Source organism: Bos grunniens, chromosome 3 (assembly GCF_055505025.1).
Source record: "Bos grunniens cultivar Pamir isolate PY7600 chromosome 3, Bosgru_T2T1.0, whole genome shotgun sequence".
NCBI lineage: Eukaryota > Metazoa > Chordata > Mammalia > Artiodactyla > Bovidae > Bos > Bos grunniens.
In genome coordinates, this window is record NC_141167.1 from 63,866,793 (window position 1) to 63,879,493 (window position 12,701).

General features: G+C 39.5%; 1 protein-coding gene across 2 annotated transcripts in view; it reads left to right on the forward strand.

The window, feature by feature from the left end:
- Positions 1-12,701, forward strand: part of CLCA2 (chloride channel accessory 2) — a 41,600-nt gene that overhangs the window by 10,754 nt on the left and 18,145 nt on the right. For both annotated transcript variants that reach the window (XM_086390920.1, XM_086390921.1), the window contains 4 exons: positions 2,081-2,308; positions 5,834-6,064; positions 7,140-7,317; positions 8,133-8,239. In XM_086390920.1, coding sequence (XP_086247046.1) covers positions 2,081-2,308; positions 5,834-6,064; positions 7,140-7,317; positions 8,133-8,239 — 744 coding nt within the window. The remainder of the gene's footprint in view (positions 1-2,080; positions 2,309-5,833; positions 6,065-7,139; positions 7,318-8,132; positions 8,240-12,701) is intronic.

Below are 12,701 nucleotides of genomic sequence, written 5' to 3' on the forward strand. Positions count from 1 at the left end.
GTGAGTCATTTCCTCTCCAACAGGCTGGGAACACTATGGGCAGTGTTCTGGTGAAGTTTTCTGTCTCTGTGGCTGACCCAATGTTCCTTGGATTGACACATTCATTTTTTCAGATAGGTTTTTTTTTTTTTTCCCCTTCAGTCCACTTTTAGTCAAGGCTAAGAGTCATTCTGTAACTTTAAGGTGACTTTTCATATTTTTTATCCAATTCATTATAGTTTTAATTTACAGTTTCAATATCTGAAGCAAAGCTAATTCCATGTTATTTAATGCACATTGTTTGTGGCTAGTATTCTCTTTGTGATCATTTGAAAGCCCTACTCATTAATATCATCAGAAAAGTTTCACCATCTCCTAACCATAGTCATGAAATTTAAAAAGTTAAAAACGAACAACAACAAACAGGTTCTATCTTGTCTTCCCATCCTACTAAGAAACTTGTGTCTTTACGCAATTGTTAACTTTTTGAAACTTCAGCTCATTTTCTAAGAACTTAGACTCAAGATTAGAGAGTCTATAAGATTTCTAATTTTAAATTCCATATATATGCATTAGTATCCTGTATTGGTGTTTTTCTTTCTGGCTTACTTCACTCTGTACAATAGGCTCCAGTTTCATCCACCTCATTCGAACTGATTCAAATGTATTCTTTTTAATGGCTGAGTAATACTCCATTGTGTATATGTACCACAGCTTTCTTATCCATTCGTCTGCTGATGGACATCTAGGTTGCTTCCATGTCCTGGCTATTATAAACAGGGCTGCGATGAACATTGGGATACACGTGTCTCTTTCAATTCTGGTTTCCTCAGTGTGTATGCCCAGCAGTGGGATTGCTGGATCATAAGGCAGTTCTATTTCCAGTTTTTTAAGGAATCTCCACACCGTTCTCCATAGTAGCTGTACTAGTTTGCATTCTCACCAACAGTGTAAGAGGGTTCCCTTTTCTCCACACCCTCTCCAGCATTTATTGCTTGTAGACTTTTGGGTCGCAGCCATTCTGACTGGTGTGAAATGGTACCTCATAGTAGTTTTGATTTGCATTTCTCTGATAATGAGTGATGTTGATGTATAGAACAGTCTTTTGGACTCTGTGGGAGAGGGCGAGGGTGGGATGATTTGGGAGAATGGCATTGAAACATGTATAATATCATATATGAAACGAGTCGCCAGTCCAGGTTTGATGCACGATACTGGATGCTTGGGGCTGGTGCACTGGGATGACCCAGAGGGATGGTACGGGGAGGGAGGAGGGAGGAGGGTTCAGGATGGGGAACACGTGTATACCTGTGGCGGATTCATGTTGATATATGGCAAAACCAATATAATATTGTAAAGTCAAAAAATAAAATAAAACATAAAAACAAACAAACAAACAAAAAAAGATTTCTAATTTTAGCTCTAAGCTTCCATGGCTCTATTAGCAGGAAGCATCTACTCTTCATAGGAATATAGCCACTGGGAAGTTGATAACACATTACTTTGGAATGCAAATCATGCCTTTAAAAGGAGTACTGCCATAGGTTTAGTATTTTTACATGAATTATGGCCATATCTCCAAATGAGGGGAAGATCAGGAAATAGATTTCAGTTGCTTTTTTCCTTATCTTATTCTTACATAGATCAGTATTTGAACTAGCGTAATATATGTTGACTGATCAATAGATAGAGATACAGTGGTTATTAAATATGATTTCAAGGAATAGCTGACCAAGATAACATCTCCTGTGGTGTTTTCTTTAACACATTATCATGCTAAGGAATGAGAATTGGGTTTTATTTTTTTAAAGACTAAGTTATTTATACATGGTCTACTCTCTCTGTTATCTAAGGGCAAGTAAAATTTATTAGAGATTGACCACAATACCTCAAGGGTGCTAGTGTTTGAAGCAAAGGGCATCAAGGTTTATTTTTGAAATGGCATTCTTGAAGTAAAGATGGACATTGCTGTAGCACTTCTGATTTCTCGTGTTTCAGCTCACCTTTCCTTTTACTTTTAGTCGTCTGAGAATGAGAAGTATGTCTAGTATGAGAGGAGTATTTTTATTTTCTAAGTACTTTTATTTTGTTATTTTTCTAGGTGGTTGAATTCTGTAATGCAAGTACCCACAACCAAGAAGCTCCAAACATGCAGAACCAAATGTGCAGCCTCAGAAGTGTCTGGGATGTAATCACAGACTCTGACGACTTTGTAAACAGTCTTCCCATGAGTGGGACGGAGCTTCCACCTCCTCCCACTTTCTCTCTTGCACAGGCTGGTGACAGAGTGGTTTGTTTAGTGCTGGATGTGTCCAGCAAGATGGCAGAGGTAACAGCTGAACCAAAATGGTTGTAAACCATTCATCCCTTTTTTCTATCAGTTTTTAATTTCTTTTCTTTTCAGAGGGTAAGGGCAGGGAAATGTGAGGGCAAACGTTTGGAATATTTATGGGCATCATCTCTTCTTGCGCATGAGAGAAGCAGATTCAGAATGTGGCCCAGAAATTGAGATAATGCAGATAAATAAAGTGCACAAGTAATTTCCAGCCCTTATTTTTGCTATTAATTGCAATCTTTTCCAACAAAAACCCTCTACAAAACTCTGACATGTAACTGAAGGCTCCTTTGTGACCACATTCCACTCACTGGTAAACACCCTTCCTGAGGCAATAGACTGAGTTTGCAGTTAAATGTGCATATCCACTACATGTATATTTTCTATGTCATTGTGTACAGAGAACCATGTCTCAGTCATCTCTAATCTAGCAGCCTTCCAGAAACCCACTCTCTAAAGCTCCATAATTCCTAGGCAGTATTAGACATTTGAAAGTGAAAGTCGCTCAGTCGTGTCCGACTCTTTGCAGCCCCATGGACTATACAGTCCATGGAATTCTCCAGGCCAGAATACTGCAATGGGTAGCCTTTCCCTTCTCCAGGGCACTTTCCAACCCAGGGATCGAACCCAGGGTTCCCACATTGCAGGAGGATTCTTTACCAGCTAAGCCACAAGGGAAGCCCAAGAATACTAGAATGGGTAGCCTATCCCTTCTCCAGTGGATCTTTCTGACGCAGGAATCAAACTGGGGTCTCCTGCATTGCAGGCAGATTCTTTACCAACTGAGCTATCAGGGAAGCCCATGAGAGGTTTTGTCTTTGGAATCAGGCAGATGTGCTTTGAGTCCTGGCTCCTTCACTTACTGTCTGTGTAATCAGGAGCAAATAACCTCTCTGGAAGCTCAGTTTTCTCAACTGGTAAAACAGAAACAACAATACCTATTTCATTGTTGGTACAGAGCCAGTTCATACTGACTCACAGGAGTCAACTGTTAAATTTTTAGGAAATTTGCAAGTTGTAAATGCAGCCATTATTAAAAATTAAACTATGTAGACTTATAATGAAATAAAATATTGAAATAAGCATAATAAATGCTCAAAATTCATTCAGTTCAGTTCAGTCACTCAGTCGTGTCCGACTCTTTGCGACCCCATGAATCGCAGCACGCCAGGCCTCCCTGTCCATCACCAACTCCCAGAGTTCACTCAGACTCACGTCCTTCGAGTCAGTGATGCTATCCAGCCATCTCATCCTCTGTCGTCCCCTTCCCCTCCTGCCCCTAATCCCTCCCAGCATTAGAGTCTTTTCCAATGAGTCAACTCTTCGTATGAGGTGGCCAAAGTACTGGAGTTTCAGCTTTAGCGTCATTCCTTCCAAAGAAATCCCAGGGCTCATCTCCTTCAGAAGGGACTGGTTGGATCTCCTTGCAGTCCAAGGGACTCTCAAGAGTCTTCTCCAACACCACAGTTCAAAAGCATCAATTCTTCGGTGCTCAGCCTTCTTCACAGTCCAACTCTCAAATCCATACATGATCACTGGAAAAACCATAGCCTTGACTAGACGGACCTTTGTTGGCAAAGTAATGTTTCTGCTTTTGAATATGCTATCTAGATTGGTTATAACTTTCCTTCCAAGGAGTAAGCAACTTTTAATTTCATGGCTGCAGTCACCATCTGCAGTGATTTTGGAGCCCAAAAAAAGAAAGTCTGACACTAGTTCCTAATTATTTTTCTACTATTTTTTCTGCTTTGCATTGCCTGCAAATTAAGAATGGGTTTATTAAGTAGACACATTAAAATTATATGAAATTCAAATTTTAGCATCCATAGTAAAATTTTATTAGATGACAGCAACACTTATTTGTTTACATATTATCCATAGCTGCTTTAGTACTAAAATAGCAGAGTCGAGTAGTTGCTGAAGGGAATATATGTCCCACCCAACCTAAAATGTTTACTATCAGATCCTTTATAGAAAATGTCTGCTGATCCCAGATACAGGCTCTTGAGGTTCTTTCTGGTCTATCCTATCTCTATGTCTGCTCCTGCATATCTCTTCCCAACTGTGCACTCAGTGACATCAGGTTGACAACTTAAACCAGTCACAGTGGGAATATTTTACCCCACAGAAACTGCAACAAACCCAGGATTTCCCCCTCTCTCTTTTGACCAGAAAGCCATTTTTTAGTATTTACCAGAACACTACTAACTACTTCATAGGATTGTTGAGAGGATAATGAGGTAGTTGATATTAAGTTTTTGGTTTATAAGTGGCAACTGTTATTTTATTATAGTATTGAATACTTTAAGAAAGAGTTTATCCTCTTGCATTTTCTGGATCAGTTGTTTTGGAAATCTGGGTTCCATCCCTGGGCTAGGAAGATCCCCTGGAGAAAGGAATGGCTACCCACTCAGATATGGAGGCTGGTAACACAAGAGTAATAAGAGAGAGTTTTGAGTTTCTGGCTTCACTAGTTAGAAGTAGAGGTCATGACTGTGATATTAGCAATAGCTACTATTTACTGAATGCTAACTATGTATCCATTTTGCAGATAAGAAAACTGCAGCTAAAAAGGATAAGTAATTTCTCTATGGTCACACTATTAGTAAAAGTTGAAGGCATATTCAGAGTCTTTGTTTTATCCACTCTACCAGTTTACCTCTCAATATTGAAAGAAACAATATTTAGGAAGGAGGGTAATGAATTCAATGTGTATAGATTCTGAAATGCCTATGGCATGTTAAATTAGTGGTATTTCCTAAGCAGTGTGAAAAGCAGGTCCAGATGTTAAGGGAGACGTGTAGTTTGGAGACAGAGACCAGAATCATAACTGAACAGTTGGTCTCTGAGCTCGGCTTGTTGCTCCTGCAGCCTCCAAGACAAGTGACCCTAATGAATTTATCACTAGTATCACCTGCCCAAAAGCAGTCAGTAATATTAGTATTACTTTATACTTAGTATTTCAAGGTGTAACTATTGTCATATACATACCTCAGTTGATCCTCACAGTAATTCTACTTTAATAAGTAAGAAAGAATATTATTCCTCCAATTTACAGATGGGATGCCCAGTCTAAGATAAACATGGTAACAGAGGGTAGTGCTAGGACAGATACCTGACTACTGTTCCTCTCTACTGTAAGGTCTTTGCAATGTTTCCTCTTACTCAGGATGAATTTTCAAAGAAGACATTACAAACCAAGTCTCTATTGGTTCTACAGATCTTTGAATTCGGATAGGAGAGAAACAGTGGATATATGTGTTCTTAGGGAATGGTAAAGTATGAACAGCATCCTGGGGGCAGAGTTCCAAATCACACCACCCTCCCCGAAAAGCATTCATTTTTGAGCCTGCAATATCAAACAATATTCTAGCATCATATCAATCTTTACAGCTCAAAAATAATAATCTGACATCTTTAAAAAAATTAGCAGAGATATTTGCTAATTGAATTACTAAGTTATACTTTTGTCTACCAACCAAATGTTATTATCTTTCTTTTTTCCTTTTTGAAACATAGGCTGACAGACTCCTTCAATTGCAACAAGCAGCAGAATTTTACTTGATGCAGATTGTTGAGATTCATACCTTTGTGGGCATTGCCAGTTTTCATAGCAAAGGGGAGATCAGAGCCCAGCTACACCAAATTAACAATGATGATGACCGAAAGTTGCTGGTTTCATATCTGCCTGTCGCCGTGTCAGCTGAAGCAGAAACCAGTGTTTGCTCAGGGCTGAAGAAAGGATTTGAGGTACAGTAGAGCACCCTAAGCCTCGGATCACCATCACTTTCCTTTCTCTCACTTCATATCTGAGGTTGCTTCTGATTTGGGGAAATCTGTTGCAATGTCATCACAGTGTCAAATATAGGAAAATAATAATGGATTACCTTTAAGATCAGGAACCACAACTTTCTCATCACTTAATCCCCTGCACCTAGTAAAAGGCATATAACATTAAATAGTTGCTTCAGAAATGTTTGCTGAAACAATGAGTAAATAAATGAATACAATGGTTAAGGTTGGGACATCAGCATCATCTGAATAATTTCTAACACTGTCCCTATCTATTCTGGGACTGTGGCCATTGTTATCCTTGGATTTTCTAAACAAAATCAGCATGTCTGGCTTCTGCCTACAGTCATACTAGAACTTAAGCATATGAATATCAATTAAAGTCAGAGGTATGTTTCAAGAATAACGGAGTTCATCTAAATCACCATAAGTTTGGATTTGACACTGAGGATACAACCATTTGTTAAATATCTAGTAGCAAGCAGAACAAAATTGCAATTGTTGCTGCTCACCCATAAGTGTTTCTCCACCTTGGCCTCCCATCAAAATCACCTGGGGATACAAAACTTCTGATATCTCAGTCTCACTCTGAGAGATTCTGTTTTAATTCGTTTTGGGTATGATCAGGCCATTAAAAACTGTAAAGTTCTCATCTTATTTTAATGTATAGCCACTGCTCTAGGTCCTTTTATTGGCCACTTATTGGATCTCAGAAGCAAGGATCTCACACTATAATGTTCTCCCATATCCTTTACGATGGACACTGTTCTAAACTAGGGCATCTCATAGTGATTTGAACAGGAAGAAGCCCTATCCATGAGTAAGCTGACAATGGTGTGTAGGGTGGCAGGGGCTCTGATGGGGTGAGGTAAGGACTGAGCACAGATGGGCATGGAGAGTGCAGGGAGCTGTGGAGGACCTGGAAGAGGAAGAAGCCCCACTTATGGGGAATTTGCAATGAAAGTGAATTCTTCTGCCTAGTAAGGCAATCTGAATTACATCTCCTCCTAAATGACTGATACCCTGTGTTCAGGTGGTTGAAAAACTGAATGGAAAAGCCTTTGGCTCTGTGATGATATTAGTGACTAGTGGAGATGATGAGCATATCAGCAACTGCTTCCTCACTGCTCTCAGCAGTGGCTCAACTATCCACACCATTGCCCTGGGTTCATCTACGGTCAAAAACCTGGAGGAACTGTCCCATCTTACAGGTAAGTAAATCCCTGGGAACATATGCTAGAGAACTTCCTTTCAACTTGGATATTCCAAGAACAGCCATGAAACGCATATAATGTGAACAAAATACAGGGCTTAATTGAAAGAAAAAAATATAAAGAGTTTTCTTACAAAAAAACACAATTCAGTGCTAAATTCTGTCAAAAATTTGCGGACTTTTTTGTACTTTTCTTAGAAACTGCCAATTATATACATCTAATGAAAATATTATTACTACTTCTTTGTTAAACCAACCTGAGTATGTATAATCATGGGGCTAAAAGTATGTTTGAATGCACTAACTTCTATGATAAGATCACATGCAGTATTAAACATACATCTTTTTGTTTTAAATGAGGCATAAGATAATTTTATCTTATACTCAATAAAAAAGGAGTATGCTAACTTGAAAATTAGGTTTTATTGAATTATGTTTGAAAATAATGTTTTCAGAATGTAAATGTAAACATATAGTGATATAAATAGATAGCAATTAACCTAGATCGTCTATGAATTATATTCATTAAATATTTATTGAATTCAATAAATATTTATTGAGTTTTTATTGCATAGTGGATAGAGCTCTAGACCCTACAATTACAGCCATTAATAGAAGAGACAAAGCCACCTGCCTCGGCCATCCATTCACCATGTGATTGTACAGGATGCCTTGTATAGAAAGCCAAGCACAGCTCCTGTTTTCCCCAAACTCACCCTCTTAAGCAAAGGAAGTTTGTTAGGAAAGGCCTATCAGTTTATCTTTTGTATTACTTTACATTTTAACAGCTAACATCCCACTTGTGTGTTTCAGGGGGTTTAAGGTTCTTTGTTCCAGATAAATCCACTTCCAATAGCATGACTGATGCTTTCAGTAGAATTTCCTCAGGAACCGGAGACATTTTTCAACAACACATTCAGGTCAGAATTTCCTCAGTATTTTATTTACAGATGGGTGAAAGAGGAGCAAGAAAAATAGATGAATTGTGCTGACTGCCTCACTAACCTTATTTGAATATGTAACAGTCCTTGTTAAATTAAAAGAAGGCTTTTAATGAGCTTCTTGACATCACTAGAACCAGGCTCCATCTTTATCTGATGTCTATACTCCTCAGACCTACAAGTCATCTCACAGATGGTAAATGAACCTCTCAAGTCAATGGCTTGATGGCAGCAAAGAAGTCAGTAAAATATTCAAAGAAAACATTTAACATGAAGATTATGTGTACACAGTAAAAGCAATGATCACAATTCTATCATTAGATGTGGAAAAAGATGAATTTTAAATGACAATATATATTTTAGATTAGGGTACAATTTGCTCTCCTGAATAATCTTTCTACCTTTGATTTTCTCTTTATCAATATGAAATAAAAACAAATATTCAAGAAAGTAAAAGAAAAAAATTAACAAAACATTGTTCATATGACTCAAATTAGTTTCCAGACATGGCCACCTATCCCCCATTCTTTACATGTCATTAGCCCCATTAGACTATGGGCAGAAACTATATCTAATCCCCTTCAACAGTACGGAGTGCAGCACAGAGTATGTTTGGCACAGTAGTAGGCAACCAGGAACACTTGTGAAATTGGTTTGGACAAATAACCCACAATGTCTTTGCTGTTCAGATCAGATCAGTCACTCAGTCATGTCCGACTCTTTGCGACCCCATGAATTGCAGCATGTTAGGCCTTCCTGTCCATCACCAACTCCCAGAGTTCACTCAGACTCACGTCCACTGAGTCAGTGATGCCATCCAACCATCTCATCCTCTGTCGTCCCCTTCTCCTCTTGCCCCCGTTCCCTCCCAGCATCAGAGTCTTTTCCAATGAGTCAACTCTTTGCATGAGGTGGCCAAAGTACTGGAGTTTCAGCTTTAGCATCATTCCTTCCAAAGAAATCCCAGGGCTCATCTCCTTCAGAATGGACTGGTTGCATCTCCTTGCAGTCCAAGGGACTCTCAAGAGTCTTCTCCAACACCACAGTTTAAAAGCATCATTCTTCAGTGCTCAGCCTTCTTCACAATCCAACTCTCACATCCATACATGACCACAGGAAAAACCATAGCCTTGACTAGACGGACCTTTGTTGGCAAAGTAATGTTTCTGCTTTTGAATATGCTATCTAGTTTGGTCATAACTTTCCTTCAAAGGAGTAAGCGTCTTTTAATTTCATGTCTGCAGTCACCATCTGCAGTGATTTTGGAGCCCAGAAAAATAAAGTCTGACACTGTTTGCACTGTTTCCCCATCTATTTCCCATGAAGTGATGGGACCGGATGCCATGATCTTCGTTTTCTGAATGTTGAGCTTTAAGCCAACTATTTCACTCTCCACTTTCACTTTCATCAAGAGGCTTTTTAGTTCCTCTTCACTTTCTGCCATAAGGGTGGTGTCATCTGCATATCTGAGGTTATTGATATTTCTCCTGGCAATCTTGATTCCAGCTTGTGTTTCTTCCAGCGTTTCTCATGATGTACTCTGCATAGAAGTTAAAAAAACAGGGTGACAATATACAGCCTTGACGAACTCCTTTTCCTATTTGGAACCAGTCTGTTGTTCCATGTCCAGTTCTAACTGTTGCTCCCTGACCTGCATACAAATATCTCAAGAGGCAGATCAGGTGGTCTGGTATTCCCATCTCTTTTAGAATTTTCCACAGTTTATTGTGATCCACACAGTCAAAGGCTTTGGCATAGTCAATAAAGCAGAAATGGATGCTTTTCTGGAACTGTCTTGTTTTTTCTATGATCCAGTGGATGTTGGCAATTTGATCTCTGGTTCCTCTGCCTTTTCTAAAACCAGCTTGAACATCAGGAAGTTCACGATTCACATATTGCTGAAACCTGGCTTGGAGAATTTTGAGCATTACTTTACTAGCGTGTGCTATGCTATGCTATGCTAAGTCACTTCAGTCGTGTCCGACTCTGTGTGACCCCAGAGATGGCAGCACACCAGGCTCCCCCGTCCCTGGGATTCTCCAGGCAAGAACACTGGAGTGGGTTGCCATTTCCTTCTCCAATACATGAAAGTGAAAAGATAAAGTGAAGTCACTCAGTCGTATCCGACTCCTAGCAACCCCATGGACTGCAGCCCGCCAGCCTCCTCCATCCATGGGATTTTCCAGGCAAGTGTACTGGAGTGGGGAGTGCAATTGTGCGGTAGTTTGAGCATTCTTTGGCATTGCCTTTCTTTGGGATTGGAATGAAAACTGACTTTTTCCAGTCCTGTGGCCACTGCTGAGTTTTCCAAATTTGCCGGCATATTGAGTTCAGCACTTTCACAGCATCATCTTTCAGGATTTGGAATAGCTCAACTGGAATTCCATCACCTCCACTAGCTTTGTTTGTAGTGATGCTTTCTAAGGCCCACTTGACTTCACATTCCAGAATGTATGGCTCTAGGTCAGTGATCACACCATCGTGACTATCTGGGTCATGAAGATCTTTTTTGTACAGTTCTTCTGTGTATTCTTGCCATCTCTTCTTAATATCTTCTGCTTCTATTAGGACCATACCATTTCTGTCCTTTATCGAGACCATCTTTGCATGAAATGTTCCTTTGGTATCTCCGATTTTCTTGAAGAGATCTCTAGTCTTTCCCATTCTGTTGTTTTCCTCTATTTCTTTGCATTGATCACTGAGGAAGGCTTTCTTATCTCTTCTTGCTACTCTTTGGAACTCTGCATTCAGATGCTTATATCTTTCCTTTTCTCCTTTGCTTTTCACTTCTCTTCTTTTCACAGCTATACGTAAGGCCTCCCCAGACAGCCATTTTTCTTTTTTGCATTTCTTTTCCATGGGAATGGTCTTGATCCCTGTTTCCTGTACAATGTCACGAACCTCATTCCATAGTTCATCAGGCACTCTATCTATCACATCTAGGCCCGTTAATCTATTTCTCACTTCCACTGTATAATCATAAGGGATGATTTAGGTCATACCTGAATGGTCCAGTGGTTTTCCCTACTTTCTTCAATTTAAGTCTGAATTTGGCAATAAGGAGTTCATGGTCTGAGCCACAGTCAGCTCCTGGTCTTGTTTTTGCTGACTGTATAGAGCTTCTCCATCTTTGGCTGCAAAGAATATAATCAATCTGATTTCGGTGTTGACCATCTGGCTATGTCCATGTATAGAGTCTTCTCTTGTGTTGTTGGAAGAGGGTGTTTGTTATGACCAGTGCATTTTCTTGGCAAAACTAGTCTTTGCCCTGCTTCATTCCGTATTCCAAGGCCAAATTTGCCTGTTACTCCAGGTGTTTCTTGACTTCCTAGTTTTGCATTCCAGTCCCCTATAATGAAAAGGACATCTTTTTTGGGTGTTAGTTCTAAAAGGTCTTGTAGGTCTTCACAGAACCGTTCAAGTCTTTGCTGTTATTCACCAATAAAATTTTATGTTCTTTACAAGTCTGAGCAACTTTACAGTGTTGCTAATGTATTTATTTAATAAATATAATTTTTCAAAGTTATGTATAGATTTGTATCCTTTGTGAATGCACAGCAATGAAATGAAGAGGATCTGGTGTCAGCTAGCCTGGGCTCTATGTGCATTTCACCTCCTTGCTGTGTGGCAGCTTTGTTCCCTAAGTGTCAATGATTTCATCTGTGAAATGTGAGTGACAACAGCACTCATCTCAGAGGGCTCGTTATGCCCTCTGAGGACAATGTGAACCATATGAACACATGAACAATGTTTTGTTAAATTTTTGTGTTTACTTTTGCTAAGCATTTTTAAAATTTCATATTATTAAAGAGAAAATCAAAGGTAGGAAGATTTTTTTCAGGATGAGCCTCTTATCCTCCTACATCAGAGGGCAGACAGAATGAAAACCACAATCACGGAAAACTAACCAAACTGATCACATGGACCACAGCCTTGTCTAACTCAATGAAACTATAAGCCATCCATGTAGGGCCACCCAAGACAGACGGGTCATGGTAGAGAGTTCTGACAAAACGTGGTCCACTGGAGAAGGGAATGGCAAACCACTTAAGCGTTCTTGCCTTGAGAACCCCATGAATAGTATGAAAAGGCAAAAAGATAGGAGGACACTCAAAGATGAACTCCTCAGGTCAGTAGGTGCCCGATGTGCTACTGGAGAACTGCAGAGAAATAGCTCCAGAAGGAATGAAGGTGCTGAGCCAAAGTGGAAACAACTCCCAGTTGTGGATGTGACTGGTGATGGAAGTAAAATCCAAAGCTGTAAAGAGCAATATTGCATATGAACCTGGAATGTTAAGTCCATGAATAAAGGTAAATTGGAAGTGGTCAAACAGGATATGGTAAGAGTGAATATTGACATTTTAGTAATCAGTGAACTAAAACAGACCAGAATGGGCAAATTTAACTCAGCTGACCATTACAGTTACTACTGTGGGCAAGA